The sequence below is a fragment of the Xiphophorus couchianus genome, chromosome 12, assembly GCF_001444195.1.
Source record: "Xiphophorus couchianus chromosome 12, X_couchianus-1.0, whole genome shotgun sequence".
In the NCBI taxonomy this organism is placed as follows: Eukaryota; Metazoa; Chordata; class Actinopteri; order Cyprinodontiformes; family Poeciliidae; genus Xiphophorus; species Xiphophorus couchianus.
The window spans coordinates 30,336,321-30,353,436 of NC_040239.1; the positions used below are offsets into that span (position 1 = coordinate 30,336,321).

The following is a 17,116-nucleotide window of genomic DNA, read 5'->3' on the forward strand; positions in this document are numbered from 1 at the left end:
GAAGACAAAGGCAAAGGCAAAGACAAAGAAGAAGAACTGGTGCCTTTTTTCCTGCCAGCACCAAGTCCTGTGTGACCTCAGCATCCATGCGGAGAGGAGGCTCATCAGACCTACAGAGACCCCTGCCTTCATCGATCGGCGTCTTCCTCCTGCTGCAGCACCTTCTTCGTCGTCGTGCCAGGTCTGGGGTTCGAGGCGCCAGGCTCCGTCCGTCTCTCTCAAAGGTTCCCTTTTTTAGTTCTCAGTATCAGCAGTAGGGAAAGATAGACTAGATGATTGATTTTACTTATTTGATTATTTCTGCTACTGAATTAAGCTGTACTGACCCTTGCAAAAATGCCTTACTAATAAAATATTTAGCATAAAGAAAATCTAAAGATGTTGTGGACATTCAGTTAATGAGTCACCTTAAAGTTCTTTGATGGTTGTAAAATAGCTATGATGTTTGATTCTGGAGAGGAAAAAGTGGAAAATGTTTTTAGGTTGCTGGTAGCCCATATTTAAAACATCATCCTTGGGACTCGCCCGAGTTACTAAAACCTACCTGGTTCAATAACAAATGCAAGTTGTAAAATAGAGAACGAGCGACCGTTAACAGGTGTGCTCTGTGAAACTAGTTGGCTGTAGGCTGCTCAGTCTGGCTAATTCACAGGGGGAAGAAGGGTGGGACACCTGGATGTAGGCCGTCAGATAACCAGGCGAATCGTTTCTCGAAACCAGCTTAAACAGAGTTTACTTCAGTTCTGGACAGGGTAAATCCCAGCAGATTTAGGAAACTCAACGGACCCGTTAGACGGAGAGCTGGTAGCACATCTCCCCTCTCAGAAGAGGAAGTACGAGAGTGAGAGAGTAGAGACAGAAAGGAGGGGGGGGGTTGTTGCGCAACAACAGGAAACAAAAACCTAAAATATAGTAATAAATAGTTTTTAGGTAATATTCTTATTGTCACGTATCGTTATCACAATAGTACAACAAAATATTGTGCTAAAACTTTACATCCTTAACCTACTTCTGTTTTTTTTCTGCCCCAGAGATCTTTCTTTTCTGCCTCAAAATTGTTTTGGTGTGAGCTGGAGCATATCATGGAACTACTTCTAAGTCCAACGCTCCTAAACGGCGGAACGGAGGAGAATTGTTGCGATGACGTGCTGAAAAACATTTTCCTGTAGGATAGTTTTTCGGCCGTACAGAAATTAGCGCGTTTCCCAAAACTGCAATGGAAACACTTTTCGCACTTTTCACACGAGTCACGCGATCAACACCGGGATGTTGCTACCGGCAGAGCAGATGAAGAAGACGACGACAGGAAGCGGCAGGAGGACAATGGCGCTGCATGTTTTTTTAACAACTTATCTCGTGAACTTGCTTATTCATGCGTGATTTTAATTGCGTTTGTTATTTAATGGAAACAAGTGCAATTATGAAATGGTGGTTTTTTTTTGACATTGGCGGAATGTTGACAAAGTTTTGCCGACGTCTGTAACGGAATCGCAGTCAGTGTGGTTGTAAGGTAACCATATTAGCCCGTGTCCTGCGGTTTGTTGAGGGTGGAAAAAAAATGAGTTTCCAGACTTTAAAGACTTCTTCTTTGAATCATTTCAAAATCATTCCCTCCTCCCTGTTTCTGTACCGTAACAGTGAAACACCCACATAACTGTGAACGTGCTTGAGGCCAGAATGGAAAAAAAAGGAAGAAATTGGGGAGGGGACATGCGGATGGGGGGAGAGAGCCAGAGAGAGGGAAACCGAGCTGATTATCCAAATACAGTCATTAAAGGGGAAATGTGTTTTTCAAGCTGTCAGGATGATTAATGAGCGGGAGCAAATCCTCACAAATGCTCTTGTTTAGTCTAACTGGCAGACATGATCCTGCCCATTGATTTATGGCAGGCCTGCTGTGTAAGACCATAGTGAGGTTATGGGGTGTGAGTCAGGAGGGGTTTGTGTGTACATGGATGAGGGCAAACCTTGCACTTTTGCACGCACGCGCTTGGTTGGGGGGGGGGAGGGGTATAGAGGGGTAAAAGGAGGCTGCTTGTTCACATGACCACAGGAGGTGAGGATCAGAGCGCAGGGAGAAAATTCACCTCATCAGCTTTTACCCTCTGCTCTGACGAATCAACAACACAAACCAGAGATGGTTAGCCGAGGCTCTTTTCTATTTATTTTATGGCTCCATGATTGAACTTCCACAGCAAAAAAAAACTAAAAAAATCAATGCTACGCCCAGAATGAATCAAGCTGATGTCCTGAACTACTTAGGTTTTCATCTGTCATTTCCCAAAATCCCTCCATGCAGACCGGATTGGAGCAGAATGAACGGTATTTCTCTCTTTCCTCAGCGGTAACCGATGTCCATCACGTTAATGTGTTGCACCTATCCACCTTTCCTCATACAGGTTTCATTAAGGTTTATTCAAGTTACAATAGTCCTGTTTTAAAATTATAGTATTTTTTTTATTGATTTTCTTTAAAGGTATCATTGGTAGCTGTGTTTTGACTGCTGTTGAACAGATATGCGCAAAACTTTCAGCAGTATGCTAGTGCCAAAAAACACAATTTTACAATTTTGGTGTTTCCATTAAACAAGAAACACAATTAAAATCACACAGTAGAGAATTGGAGCAACAAGTCCCTTATAAAATCAGTAACAATATATATCACAATAGGGTTAGGGTGATCAAAATCAGTATATAATACGTCATATAAAATGATCAATAATTTCACTGAACTCTGATCCGGAACCCTAAAGCATTCTGGGGGATGTATAGTAGGCAACAACCAGCTAGTAGTTGCTAGGTGGTTACCTAGCAACAACCTGTTGAGTTAACTGGCACAGCAGCAGTTTCAGGTTGCATCACTTTCCCTCCTGACTGCTTAAAAACTGTGGATAAAACAGGGAAGGTCACCAGCTTGGCAGTATTTCAGATAATTAAAACAAAAGATCTAATCAGTAATTATTAATATCGACTGATATGAAACGATTATATCGTCTTTCAGCAGCATCGCCCAGCCCTATTTGTCATTGAGAGTCTCTTACACTGTGCTGGAGCTTTTTTCTTTATTCCCAGGATTTTTGACTTGTACAGGAAGGTTTTCACTATTACGAAATGAACCAAACTGAACTTTTGATTTTAAAACCAACTCTTCTCTGACAGAAAGTCCCATCACACTGGGCTCCTGGAAGGTGAACACGTCATCATCTCCGAGCGGTCCTTTCCAATGCTGGTCCGGATGGATAGCTAGCAGCTGTTGGCCCCTACAACCTCTTCCCTCAGCGCAGCCATTAAGCCGATCTGTCTGCAATTTCCCCATTCTTCCTCAATTCCCTCTGAAGTCGGCAGCGATCGCTTTCCCACACCCCCGCGGCCCAGCGGTGCGGCGCACTGTACTGCAGCGGCATGTGCCCTGGGCCAACCCGAGCACTTTCACAGGACCGATTACCACGTCCACCCACACGCGAGCGGATACACTCGATCACAGAGGCACACATGCGGTGACAGGTTTCATCCTCCAGAGAGGGAGACAAAAGGCAGATTTCTGCTGTATTTCTCCCAATAAGTTGTTCATCTCAGTTGTGATTCTTTTGGTATCGTGTATCGTCATCGTTAAAGATGATAATGAAAGCAAAAAAGAGGAGAGACTGTGTTCAGGTCTTTTAGGCTAAATTGTTATATATTGGTGTTGTGACAATCATCTCAGAATGCAATAGTTACATCAACAAATTGAATGTTTTTACACAACTGTCATGACCCTGGGGTGTTTGGCCTAGTTTTTTTTGTTTCTTCTGTGTTTGTATTTTGATCATTTTCTCACTTTTTTTATTTACATCCAGCAGTAATACTTGCTTATTGGTTGATTAGTCCGATATTAATCTCTAATAATTGGACAGTATGTTCTGTCATAGTCTTGAACAGTATATTATTAGAATCACATTTTATTTTTAACACTTTAAGAACTTGTTTTGTGTGAACCTTCATATTGGTTGCTGTTTCCCCTTCGTGGCACAATAGAGACAATTTTCAGCTTAGTTTATTCTTGCTTTTCCTTAGATTGAATTATTATTAGATACATATAGCGGTTTATTACCATTCAGTGATCTGAAGGCGACAGCCCTTCACTGTCTGACCCTTCCTCCACAGTAACGTCGTTTTCATCGTTGCTTCCTGAACTATTTGGCTCGGAGAAAATAACGTTGCAGTCCTTCAGTAGAATCAGCTCCCTCTTCGTCATCACTCCAACCAACCTCTTCTTCCAAAACTGCAGATAAATCGATCAGATCTTTGCTGAAATCTCTCACAACTTCCTTCGCTTCTGCGTATTCAGCCGTAGTTGTTTACAGTTTGACTTACTCTGATTACATCACAAGATGGCGATTGACCCTCTTACTACGGACGAAAACGGCGACACTGGAATTTACGGAAATACTTGTTAAAAGCTTTTGTGTACACAGAATGAAAGCTCAGTGCTTCATCTTTTTAAATCATGTAAGTGGTTTTACTGTCTTAGTGACACTTTAAGTCTCACAACTGTGGGGGTGTGCATGTGTGTGTGTGTGTGTGTGTGTTTTCACATGCCCCAGAGCAATGATTAATAGCCCACAGCCCTGCGTTCTTGTACTTCCTTCCTTTCCATGTGCACCACATACATCATCACGCCTCACTGTAAGTGACGCTGGCAGCCGGCTACCGCTCCTGCTTGGCCACGTGGCTGCAAGCAAACCATAACGTCCTTCATATACTGATTCAGATATTCACTGGGAGCTGTACAAGGAAACGTCTCATGTCAGGAGTTCAATTAGACAACTTTTGAAAGCTCTGTCCCGCCTTGACCTGTGGCTTGTAACGGAACTGTTTCATTCCCCACACTGAAGCCGTTCACTTTGGTGTTTCCATTTTCTTGTGACTGTTAAAAAAAATACTGCTAATAATGCGAAAATCACATATTGTTCTATGATGGGAACAGCTTCATTTTTATCTGTCTTTACAGAGAAATCTCCAGAGCGTCTAGTGTGAAACGTTAGCCTGATAAAAACCAGGCTAATGGTTTTGTTCTTGTTCTTACAAGGGGTCTATTGAAAACTATTGCTTGCTGAAGGCATGGACTCTGAGGTCGCAGATGATCCCTAACGTTTGTCTGTGACGTTTGCAATGCGCCAGTTCGACGTGAAGCTTACCGGAAATTGCCTGGGTTGTCAACAGCCATCATGCATCAAAAACACTTGACACCGTAACTGACAGTTATTTTATCAGACTGACCGTTTCTTGTTTTAGGTCGATTAAGATCACAAAAATATTTTTATTTGCTAAATGCCAACTTTTTAAACGGTTTCTTTTTAACTTCAGGAATGTAAATACTTTTCGTTCACATTCTGTAGAATTTCTTTTTATGAATTTCAGAAATCTCTCACACTGTTTTGGTGGAATTATGGCCCATTCCTCGATACATAACTGGTGTAACAGAGTCAGGTTTGTAGTCTGTCTTGGTCACACACACATCACACACATTTTCAGTTCTACATACTGTATATATTTTCTACAGAGTAGAGATCAAGGGCTTTTGATGGCGTCACCAAAACAATAGGTTTGCTGCCACTTTGTAGCTAATTTGGAGGTATACTTTAGTCACTGACCAGACCAGTTGTAGTCCAGACCACCAAACCTGAAACCAAATCAAGACCAAAACTAAAGTGTATCAAAACTGAGACAAGATCAAGACTATTGGGGGCTAACACCAAGTCCAAACTAAGACCAGCATCTCACAGTAAATGATCGGATGTACAAACCTTCACTAGTCCAGCTTCAGTTTGACTGATTTTCTGCTATGGTGTCTCATGGATCTGACAAGTAATAGCAAAACCAGCTGTAGAGTCAGAGCTGCTGCAGTAAGACCTGTTAGATATGAAGCCTTTTGACATATCTTTTCTTATACTGTATACACGAGAAGTGATTGGGAGAGCACAGGAATCCATATCCAGAACCGGTAAATACATATCATCCACCAAAAAAAAATATGACAGAATTGTCCAAACCTCTTTTGTCTGCTTCACAAAAATTGGTGCATAAGGCAAATATGCGAGCACATGTGTTCCGGGTTGTCCGCTGACATGTTTTAGTGTGCAGTGAGTTCGTGTGATGGAGACGGATTGAGAGAGAGACGGAGGGAAGTGGAGAAAAGAACGAGCTGTGGAAAAACAAGAGCGCGAGGTGAAAGAAAGAAGAACAACAGGGAGACGGAGCAGCGCGAGCTAGTCCTGCATGTGCGCTGGTTCCCAGCCCTGTCTGGGCCCTGTCAGCCGGTGATTTATGGCACCGAGACTGGGAGCAGTCTTCGCTGCCAGCTCGGTATTGTTACAACTGACAGCTAATGAGGCTGGACGGGCTTTCATGCACGGCACTTAACAGAGGCCTCCAACTTCACGAGTCACAAGCTTTCCTCCTCCTTTTCTCCATTCCGCTTTCTCTCTCTCTCTCTCTCTCCCATTTATTTCGTCTTCCAGGGTGGCAGCAGCGGTGTGGCGAGCCAGCGCAAAAAACCCCCGGAAAAAATAAAATAAAATCAAGCAGGGGATGCGGGGAGAAAATAAGGCAGGCGACAGAGATGTATGACTAGCGCCGCACTTCCTCAGAATACGCTATTAAACCAGAAGCTCCTGCAGTTCTTTACCTCTGAGGCCCAAAAATACTAACTTCATCCCCTCAGCAATTACCCTGCCATGTTTTTTTGTTTGTTTGTTTTTCAGAGGTTTGGAGAGTCACATGTCTCTCCTCACGGTCTACCTGTGATTATGTGAGGGTGATCTGTGTGAGGTTAGCTGAACTTTACGGTCTTGGCAGCGGCGTGTTTTTACCTTCAACACCGCTGGCCTGAGCTGCCCGGACCGCATTTTATAATCACAACCAGAGTCTCTGGCAGCGCCGCCTTCGCCCCTCCTTCCACCTCCTCTCCCTTGGCCCCTGGTTTCATGTCAGTCGTGATTAATGGCACTAGGGCCCCGGCGCGGCTTACTCTGCCAGTTCCAGCAATGTTCCCTTGATACTTAATGAACTCTGACAAACTTCTTTTCCCTTGCTCTGTTGTTCCCTTTTACCATCCCGCTCCCCCCCTCCAGCCACGTTTAAAATGCATGACACAGAGCTGCCACAGCAGCACCTTGGGCTTATAGCTCCGCTCGTCCCTTTTGTACATTTCTCAGGAGGGCCGCCGATGCCTAAAAATAAAGCGCCGCGGCCATTTAAGGAGTCAGGGCTCTCTCGGTTGTTAGCCTGGCATTGCCACACAAATTGAGCGAGTTCAAATCCTGCTGGGCCAAATGAAACATGACCGATCTGATTCCTGCGGCTCCCTGAGAACTGTGATTTGTACCACTATAAATGGTTTGTCAACAATGCCGGATTTAAATGAAGGATTGTTTTCTTGAATAAATGCAGAATGGTGATCGTGTTTTGCTTTTCCTCTGAAGCCAGTCGTCTGGAAATGAATGTCAAGTTTGATGCAAGACAGCAGGGTTGAAAAAATAAAAATAAAAAAACAACCTCTGAAATGTTACAGCTTACAAATTATGGTGGAGCATTAAAAGCCCATAATACTGCAGACTTTTAAGGGTCATATTTCGACATGGTCTCTGTCTCCCCCTGCTGTTCACTTTAGGAAAGGCCACCATCCTAATATGTTGAGTTAATATAACATTATCTGGACAAACACAGGGGAAAAAATATGTGTATGCTTAAAAAAACACTATTGTCTTGAGGTGAAGTTGAATAACTTTTTTTGCTCTCTAGAAGAATAAGAAGAAAAAAGAAGTTGAATAACTTGATGGCATTCCTGTTTCTTTATTCTTCACCTGCTTCATCTAGCAAAATGATGCAGCCATCACCATGCTTGACTGGAGCGGTTTGTGCTTGACCGCTCCAAACTGTTTCTTCGTGAAGAAACTGTTAGTTTCTTCATTCCTTTTTGTTCACATAAAGCTCGGTTTTTTCCTCCTTTCGCCATAAAACGTTTCCCTCTTATAGTCTTTCTGACCGTGACTTGACTTATTTTGGAGAGTGACGTTTTGGGTCAGACGTGTGACACCAAACATCAAAACTGGTTTTAGCCAGGTTGTAAAGCAGGCGAATTAAAACTCTGTAATTATTCCGGTTCTGAACCTTGTTGGAACATTTGTAAACCACAGTCAAAAAAACTACAGTAAAAGTGTGTGGTTGAGGTGCAACATACAGAAACATTTCAAACTTCTTTTTCTCTTCTTCTTATTGCATCAAAATGTCAATACAATGTATAGAATGGGGGAAAACTAAAAAATGCCAGGGGTTACAAGGAATAAAAACAATAGAAAGTATAATACAAACAGAGGGTCCCATAAGGTGCAGTAGCAATGTTCTTCTGAAATAAGGATCTTATATTCCTGTTTCTAGTGGAGGGTTTCGAGGAGAAACACATTTTACCCACAGCAGATTCAAAAACAGAAGAATGTATGTTATAGTTAGACTTAAGTAAAAATGAAAGGCCACCAAGTTTGGAGAAAATATCAATAGGGATAAAATCTCACAAAGAGTCTGGGTTCAATAAAAAAAAAATTCTGTTCCAATTGATTTTAAATGTGTGATTTAAAGATGAGAAATCTAAAAAGTTGAAACCACCTTTTTCCACAACCACTTTGAGTCCCTTTTGCCCATCCTGGTATGAAATCGGCAAGAGCCACTGGCGACACTGGCTGTGACTGACTGATTTAATGTGGGCGGGTGTGAAACAAATGCTGTGATTTAATTGTATGTGTGTGTCTTTCTGGATGTGTGTTGATCATAGAGCACAAAGATACCAAAGGAAACTATTGCAGTCCTCATGCATTTTCCAGGCTAACTGCAAAAAAAAAAAAAAAACAATGAGTAATGCTCCATGGATGAGCTATTTTGTTGCGTGCTTGATATGTGACATCAGGTGATCTGATTCCTGTTCTTTTATCTTAATTTAGCTGAGATCAAACTTTGATGTTTTTGCACTAATGTCCTACAATTTCACAGAAACACATCCAATCATAATTTCCAAACACTTACACAAGAACACTGTTCAGGAGCACAGAGTCTTTGATGTAATGTGTCTTTATTTTTCCAGATAAAATTGTATCAACAGTTTTACAGGTAGCAGTATTGACATTTAATGCTGGTGCAGCAAACGTTAACCTGGATATCCCTTCAGCTTTAGATAACAGTATTCTTCCTCTTAAAGATAAATCTCTTTGAAGCCAGTGGCTTAATTTCTTTTTGGTTTTATCAATTGTAGGGTTAAAGTTAAGCTTGCATCGTTCTTTGGCATCTTTTGTGATGTTGTAAAGATGGGATTCGCGGCAGGATGACATGGGAAGCAATTCACATTTGTTTAAATGAAGTTTGAGGCCTGAAGCACCAGAGAAAGTTTGGATGAGCTTAATAACAACAGGAATTTGGTCAGCATCTCTCAGAAACAGTGTCGTGTCATCAGCAACTTGACTAAAACAAATTTCTCTATCAGCAACTGAGAGATCACGGATCTTGTTTTCCAGAATAAATGTTGCAAGAAGTTGCGCTGCGATCAGGAATAAATAAGGGGAAACGGGGCAGCCCTGCCTCACTCCTCTGCATACTGGAAATCTGGGATTCAGTGTAATACATAAGTTACCTTTCTTGTAAAGAGTCTGAATAGATTTTATCCAATATTGCCCAAAGCCAAATTTTTCTAAGGCCTGATACATAAAGCCATCCTCTAGAGAGTCAAAAGCCTTATAAAAGTCTAAAACCAAAATAAAGCTGTTATCATTTATTAGATCTGAATAGTAGATCCAGCACAAGCCTTAGGTTGATTGTGTCTGTGGGACATGAAGCCTGATTGAGATTCATCAATAATAGAACTGAGAGTTTGTTTAGTTCTTCTGGCCAAAATAACAGCAAAAACCTTATAGTCATTGTTCAGTAAACAAATACTGTAGGTCTCCAGTTGTAACTTGTCTTTGCCAGGTTGTTGGGATCAAAGTAATAAGGTCTTGTGTTAAAGTAGGAGGCAGATCTCCACGACCAATAGTTTCTGAAAGAGTGCTGAGAATAAAGGGACTAAGTTCTTTTACAAATTTCTTATAAAGCTCACTTGACAGTCCATCACTACCTGGCGATTTGTTGATTTTAACATTCAAAATGGCCTCTTCTACTTCCTGTAGAGTGAGGTTAGCGTCACACATTTTGTTCTCAGCCTCAGATAAAACTTTACAATGTTTAATAGAGTCAATCAGTAAAGAAGCTTTTTCATCTGAGTATTCAGAAGAGCAGAGGTTGTTGTAAAATTGGGACAAAATGAACCGAGAGTTTTATGGTCTGATACAATCCTGTCATTAACTTTAAGTGTGTCTAAAGTATTCTCCACCGGTTCTCAGCCCGTCCTCCATTTTTTTAGCTTAAGGATCCACCTCCATTACTTTCCTTTTAATATCCATCAATTCTTCAGAGATAAAGTCAATAGTTTTCTTAAGCCCCTCAATCTTTAATGTTACCATGCTCTGGAGTGCGTCGGCCCGGGCATTGATGATGGCGGAGAGTCTGATAACAATAAATCATTAATAAATAAATCATCTGGGTCATCTGTAGCGGCAGAGGGCTTTCCCTTCTTTATAAGAGGGGATTTTACTGGGATATCAGGCGAGAGTGAAAAGTCCCCGACATCCATAACTTCGGCTCTAGCATCGCCAGTAGAGAAGTTATGCAAATCAAGGTTTACACTGTTCATGTTGGACGACTTGCGGTCTTTTCTCTTGTTATCCGGTCTGTGCATGATCGTGATAAGGAACGAGATGCCAAACTGGACAGATATGTTTAAATTATGGCTTTAAGTACGGCTGCTGGAGAACAGAAGCCTTACCGAGACGCCATCTCGGTTTCTCCCTCGCTTTGCTACAAAGAGTCTTTAACGGCTGATTCCCCCGCTGTCAGTTACGTTGAACTTTAGTAACAATTTCCATGTCCGCCACTGCGCTTAAGACAGAGCTTAGTCTCCTCTTACTACACTAACCCAGTTTTCAGCTCCGTAACAGCTTGTTTTGAGCGCCGATAAGTTGTCTTTTTAGCCGCTTATCCTCACGTCCAGCTTGGCTAGGTTGGTGGCGTCAACTGAAGAAGCCTTCTTGGGTTCGCTTACGGTCAACCGTCCCCGGTTCTGCTGGTACTGCTCAGCAGCCAGAACCATATGACTTACTTTACTATCCTTCCTTTTCAAATAGCGACACTTCGCTTTATCCTAATTAATGGCGTATTAAGTTTTGTTGTGCTGCTTTTGACCGAAAAAGTTCTGAGTTAACTCCCGCTCCCCGGGTAAACTCAACCTACGCTGCTGGTCGCCACAGCCGTTCCGCCACCGGAACATTTCTAACTTGTGTACACAATAGTTCGCTATAATCACGTCATTATTATGTACTAATTTAACGACTTTGTTTTTTTTTTAAGAGTCCAGCTTCATTCGTTTTTCTTTTTTCCAGAGCTACCGAAATGTGACGGTCATACAGGTCGCTAGAGGGCGCACTGCACAGCGGAAGAGAGAGGAAGTGTGTAAAGCGCAACCAATCACAGAGGACGAAGGAGAAGCCAACGCAGAGCTGTCGTTAGCTTCCTGCAAATTTTAGTTTCTTCTTAGTTATTTATAGAATATAGTTTTTTTAAATCGCTGGTTATAAAAAAAGGCTAATTTTAGCCGCTGGAAGAATGGGTCGAAGCAGGAGTCGAACACCCCCGAGGCGAGGTAAGAAAACACGATGGTTTTACTGCTAGGTAGCTAATGTAGCGCTAGCTTACATTACTGTTCACTGTTATGTCCCGAGTAATGTCGTTTTTTCCCTATATGTTCTATAAAGTAGCGGTGTTTTAACGTGTTTAAGTGGGTTAAAATAATATCGGTCTACTTTGAAACCTTCTGAGTAAACTGAGTCCTCGGGGGGATTGTAGCAGCTTCTAGATCTGCGCGTCTGGAGCTGCTGAAGCTAAAGCTCGGCTTACTGAGATGAACATGAAAACCTGGGAGTTATTTGGCCAGAATCGGTTAAAGTTTCACTCTCTCAACCGAAATCACGTAGTTTTATTATAGCTGCTCAAGCAGAGCAGCTTATTAAAACTACAAGCATGTAGTTTTAATGATAGATTAGTCGAAGTTATTTTCATTACCAGGCTGAAGGAGCGCACTGTTATTTGTTGAATCTCAAGTGATTAAAAGTAATGTAACCATCCCTAGAATAGACTTATTGTAAAGTTTTACAATTGTTTGTTTATTTTTAAAATGAATAATTATAAAGCGGTCTCCTCTCACTTTTCAGATAAGCTACAAAACCAGATCTGTCAAATAAAGCTAAGCTGAAAGGAATTACTGCACTGTCGTTTGATTGCTCTTTTTCTTTAGTCAGATATGAACTGAATAACTATATTTTTCACATATTGGCATAATGATTGATCAAAATGAGCCAATTTTTGCTATATCCTCTCAGAGCAGTGGTCAACAAGTCAAGTAGTGCTAATAAAATAAAAGTTTTCTGCTCATTACATGCACAGAAGCTGATCGTTCCATAAGAACTCGCAGTGTTCTTTTATTGTCAATGTTTAATACATTTAATTTGTAAGGGAAAACCGTTTAAACAGACGAGTTTATGTGTTAAAAGATAATTAGAATCAACAGGTTAGACCTCAAAGAAAACTCTTTTGTTAGCTTTTGTAAGCAGACAATTTTAGTTTGTAAGTTTTTTACTTTGGTTCTTTGATGACGAGATGGATAAAAAGTCCTTCAGTTTCTCTGTTGCTCCAACATGGACATGGCAGATGAACAGTCACCTGGTCAATGTTTGCAAAGAATGACAGTTCCTTGCTACCAGTGTGCTTTAAGACATGGCCCAGTTCCTGACATGATGTCATTTCCTGCCACCAGAGAGAAGACGATCCCGCTCGACCTCACGAGAACACGAGCGACGCCGACGGGACAGGGACCGCTCTCGCTCGAGGGACCGGGACCGAGAGCGCCGCAGATCTCGCTCACGCTCGCCGCACAGAAGAAGGTCCAGGTGAGACCGTCAGTTCAGTCGAGATTGTTTTCATACGCTGCTAGGATGAGTAGATAATCCCCTCTAAAGCTGGTTTTACTGTAATATATTAATATGCCGGCAGTCAAAAGGGTCAAGCTGGTCTGGAGGGCCACAGAGTGATGATAGTTATGTAGATCTTCTATCAATACACTTCTTAAATAGGAATGTTAATTGGAAAATAGGATATATCTGCTCAGCTTACCTTTAAATCAGCCAGTTTTAAAATGAACATATTTAACGTTCCAAACATTAATTGTTAGTCCAGGTATCTATAGATTAAAGTGGGGAAATTGATGATCTGATTCACCACAGTTGTTTCCAGTTTTTCTGCTAACAGAGACTGTAGAGTTCTGGAGTATTTATCGTAGCTTCACCTCAACACAAGCTGCGTCTCCATTCACCATATAATTGGAATTCCGAAAATAAATGAGCTTAATGGAAAATAAGCAAATTTCCACTAAAATCTAGTTGTTGTTTTTTTTCGGTTTTGCACTAGGATGATGTGGTTTTTCGGCTGTATCTAAAATAATGTTTTTCGCTAAACTCCAGTAGAAACATTTTTCATTTTGCATCATAAGTCACGTGATCAACAATTGGATGTTACTACTGGCGAAAAAGACAAAGAAGACGACAGGAAGTGGTAGGAGGACAATGGCGTGGCATTGTTTTTTTTTTTTTATGATTTATCAATGAAACAACTTATTCACATGTGATTTTAATTGCATTTCTTATTTAATGGAAACACCACATTTGCAAAGTTATTTTGTTTTTTTACATTAGCAGAATATCGACAGTTTTGCAGACATTTGTAACGGAAATGAAGCTGGTGAGAGACAGAGAGAAAATCTAGATAATCACATTATATGATTTGTATGATTTTTAAAAAATAGTTAACTTGCATTTAATTTAATGGAATAAGCATTTGATTAGCTACCAAGCAGAAAACATTCTGTCTCTCACAGACCTGCTTGTTCATCTTTAAGAAGCCCTTCTTCCCTCCACCCATTACCTGGATTAATTGCACAATTCCACCCAATCAGGCTGCAGGCTGTCCACCATGTGAGACCAAAGAGCTGTCTATGGACACCAAGAATAGAAATGGAGAGCTGCTCGAGGTCATGGGGTTAGATGAGACTGAAACAGAACTGTTTGGAGGATTAGAGGGAGTCTGGTTGTGGCTGTGCATCGTTTGATTGTGGACAGGTGGGAGCTGAAGATCCGTGTTGCTTAGCGACAGCTCAGAAAGCAGAAAGATCTGCGTGGAGGAGTGGAGCCGAAACCTCTGCCACAGTGGTCAAGAACTACAGGAAATGTCTGACCTCTGGAGTTGTTAAAGGCTTAATTAAAAATGTCTTTTACAAGAGAACCCTGGCAGCACACAGAGGTTACAGAACATTCACATGAAAACGATAACTGTTATAAATAAATAGATGAAAAGATTCCTGTTGAAATGTTTACAAGGAGCGGCCTTTAAAACCACTCAGTGACAACGGCTCCTTTAGGAACATGTATTTCTGCTCCAAATATTGAAGTTATGTATTTTTTATTGCATCAAACACTTTTGTTCATCTGATGAAATTCAATTTACTTAGTCATACAATGTGATTTTAAAAAAAATTTAAATTTTTTTTTATACAGTTGAGATGTATGTACAACAGAAATGTCAGACCTTCATTGAAATCAGCGGTGTATTAAATACCTCCTGTCCCCTCCCCCATACCTACATGCAGCTGTGTGACAATCTACCTGCTGCTCGTGTTTGTGGGTCATGGCAATCATTAAACTGTCATTATTTGCATCTACAGTGAATAGAATAGAAAAGTCCTCTATTGTCCCACAGTGGGAAAGTTTCTGTGCAACTTCAGAATGACAAACAATCCTGTAGTCTGAGTTTTACAGATGGAGTGAGCTCTAATGTCACGTCAACATGCTTGTTTGCCTCTAAAGCCACTTTCATGAACAGTCATGTTCTGTCGCCTCACAATAGAACAGCTTTCTGTACACGCCATGAAAAAGATAACTATATCATTCAAGGTCTTGTTTTGCTCTCACGCCGTCCTGTGCGGTGGCGTAATGAGAAGGAACGGAACGTCTGGATTGTTAATCGTTTGTGCCCAGCTCCACTTCCTGCTTCCGCGTGCGTAGACGTGACGATAAATCCTGAAGCCGTGTCTCTGTTCCTCGGACAGGACTCCTCCCAGACGCCATCGCTCCTCCTCCCTCTCTCCTGGGCGGCAGAAGGACGAGCGGAAAGAGGCGAAAGACAAACCTGGGAAGTCCATTCAGATCTCAGGTATCGTCATCAACAGCAGAAGCGCGTTCGTTCGCCAACATGCTGACCCGGAGTTGAACCAATAAAAACAGTTGTTTGTTTTTCCTCTTGTGCTGTTACAGCTGAGGATATGGAAGGCAAAACAGAGGAGGAAATCGAGATGATGAAAACGATGGGGTTCGGTTCCTTTGACACAACCAAGGTGAGTGCAACAGTGAGTTGCCACACAACCACAAGGAGGCGCTGTTGACCCAGATGAGTCCAGCTAAGACTTATTCAAAGCTGCAAATGTTACTTTTATTTTCAGATAATGTTTCATTACTTTATGAACTAAGATAAATGTATTTATGTATATACATTTAAATTTATTTAAATAGGTAAATTTAAATACATTAAATAAATAAACTTCAGGAAATTTGTCTTTTGTTTTACAAATAAACAAAACAAAACTTTTGCACAAAAGAGGATGGATATGTAAATTTATGAAAAATGAAAAGTACATAATTTCTAAACTTGAAAAAAAAACAATATCACTAGTATTTGTAGTATCTTTCTGTTGTAGAAAATTAGTTCATCACATGAACCAAAAATGGGTAAAACCAGCATTTGTTATAAAATGTATATTTAAAACATTAGTTGAATCTTTATCATTTTTAGCCAGAGTTATTAAGGGCCATTGTGGACAGGCCAAAGAGCCAGTCAAGGGTCCGGAACCGCATGTTGAACACCCTTGTTCTAGTGTGTTGTGCAGCCAAATTGAAGATTCAACAAACTGTAGGTTGCTTTCATCTCAAGTGTCTCATATTTTCTAGCAGAATGTCAGCAATTAAAGATTTCACAGTAAAGGAACACCCAGGACAGGACAGGACAGTCCTGGTTTTATCTGTGTAAAAAATCTGTTTTTACACTGATAGAATTTTGTGACATTTTTAAACTACTGTACAAAGAAAATAAATGTGTTTTTTGTTTTTTTTTCCAATAGGGTAAGAAAACGGATGGATCAGTTAATGCATATGCAGTCAACGTTAGCATGAAGAGGAAATACAGGTACATTTATACACATAAAAAAGATTTCCAATTTGATGCTCCTAATTATAGCACTGTGAAGCTTTAGAGCAGAGTAAAGAATCTCCTTGTGTTTATCGTATTTGGCTCTTTAAATGTTTTAGTCGTGGAGGTTTCATTCCTGCCTAGCGGTGAGGGTTCACTGCATGGTCTGCTGGTAGAGCAGCCAAACACCTCTGCAGGTGTTTCTACGCAGATCCCAGCCCTCCTAACGGTGATGTAATGTGCAAGTGCTGCAGAGGAAGTGATGTCATGTTTCCTGCTCCGTCTCTTTCTTTAGGCAGTACATGAACAGGAAGGGAGGCTTCAACAGGCCGCTGGACTTCATCGCTTAAAGGTGCCAGCAGCTCGTTTTTCACCATCAGTCTCTCCTCCCTGCAGGAGGACAAGGACAGTATGGATTTATTTCTATTAAATGTGTCTCGTGATGCAGCAAGTCTTTTTTTATTTTTTTTATTTTTTTATTTAACCTTGTAAATAGTTTTTCCTCCAGTTGTTCTCACTCAGGTCAGACCTGGTGGGAGGTGGAGCTTTTGGTTGTTGAGATTTGTGCCGTATTCTTAATAAATGCATTAAAACAAATGTTGGTGCAGTGCTGACTATGAAACCTTTATTTATTTATTTTTTCTTACCATCTTTGACTCATTTATCCTTCGGTACATCATCAAACACTTTCTTTTCTTGCTCTTTTGGTTTCT

At 41.0% G+C, this 17,116-nt stretch overlaps 1 protein-coding gene across 1 annotated transcript; it reads left to right on the top strand.

Annotated features, from left to right (window-relative positions):
• The first annotated feature begins 11,514 nt into the window (after nucleotides 1-11,514).
• On the top strand, nucleotides 11,515-17,004 carry snrnp27 (small nuclear ribonucleoprotein 27 (U4/U6.U5)). Its single transcript, XM_028033466.1, has 6 exons — nucleotides 11,515-11,757; nucleotides 12,928-13,060; nucleotides 15,271-15,374; nucleotides 15,476-15,555; nucleotides 16,336-16,400; nucleotides 16,699-17,004. Exons 1-6 carry the CDS (start codon nucleotides 11,721-11,723, stop codon nucleotides 16,751-16,753), a joined length of 474 nt encoding a protein of 157 aa, XP_027889267.1. The 5' UTR covers nucleotides 11,515-11,720; the 3' UTR covers nucleotides 16,754-17,004.
• Nucleotides 17,005-17,116: the final 112 nt, after the last annotated feature.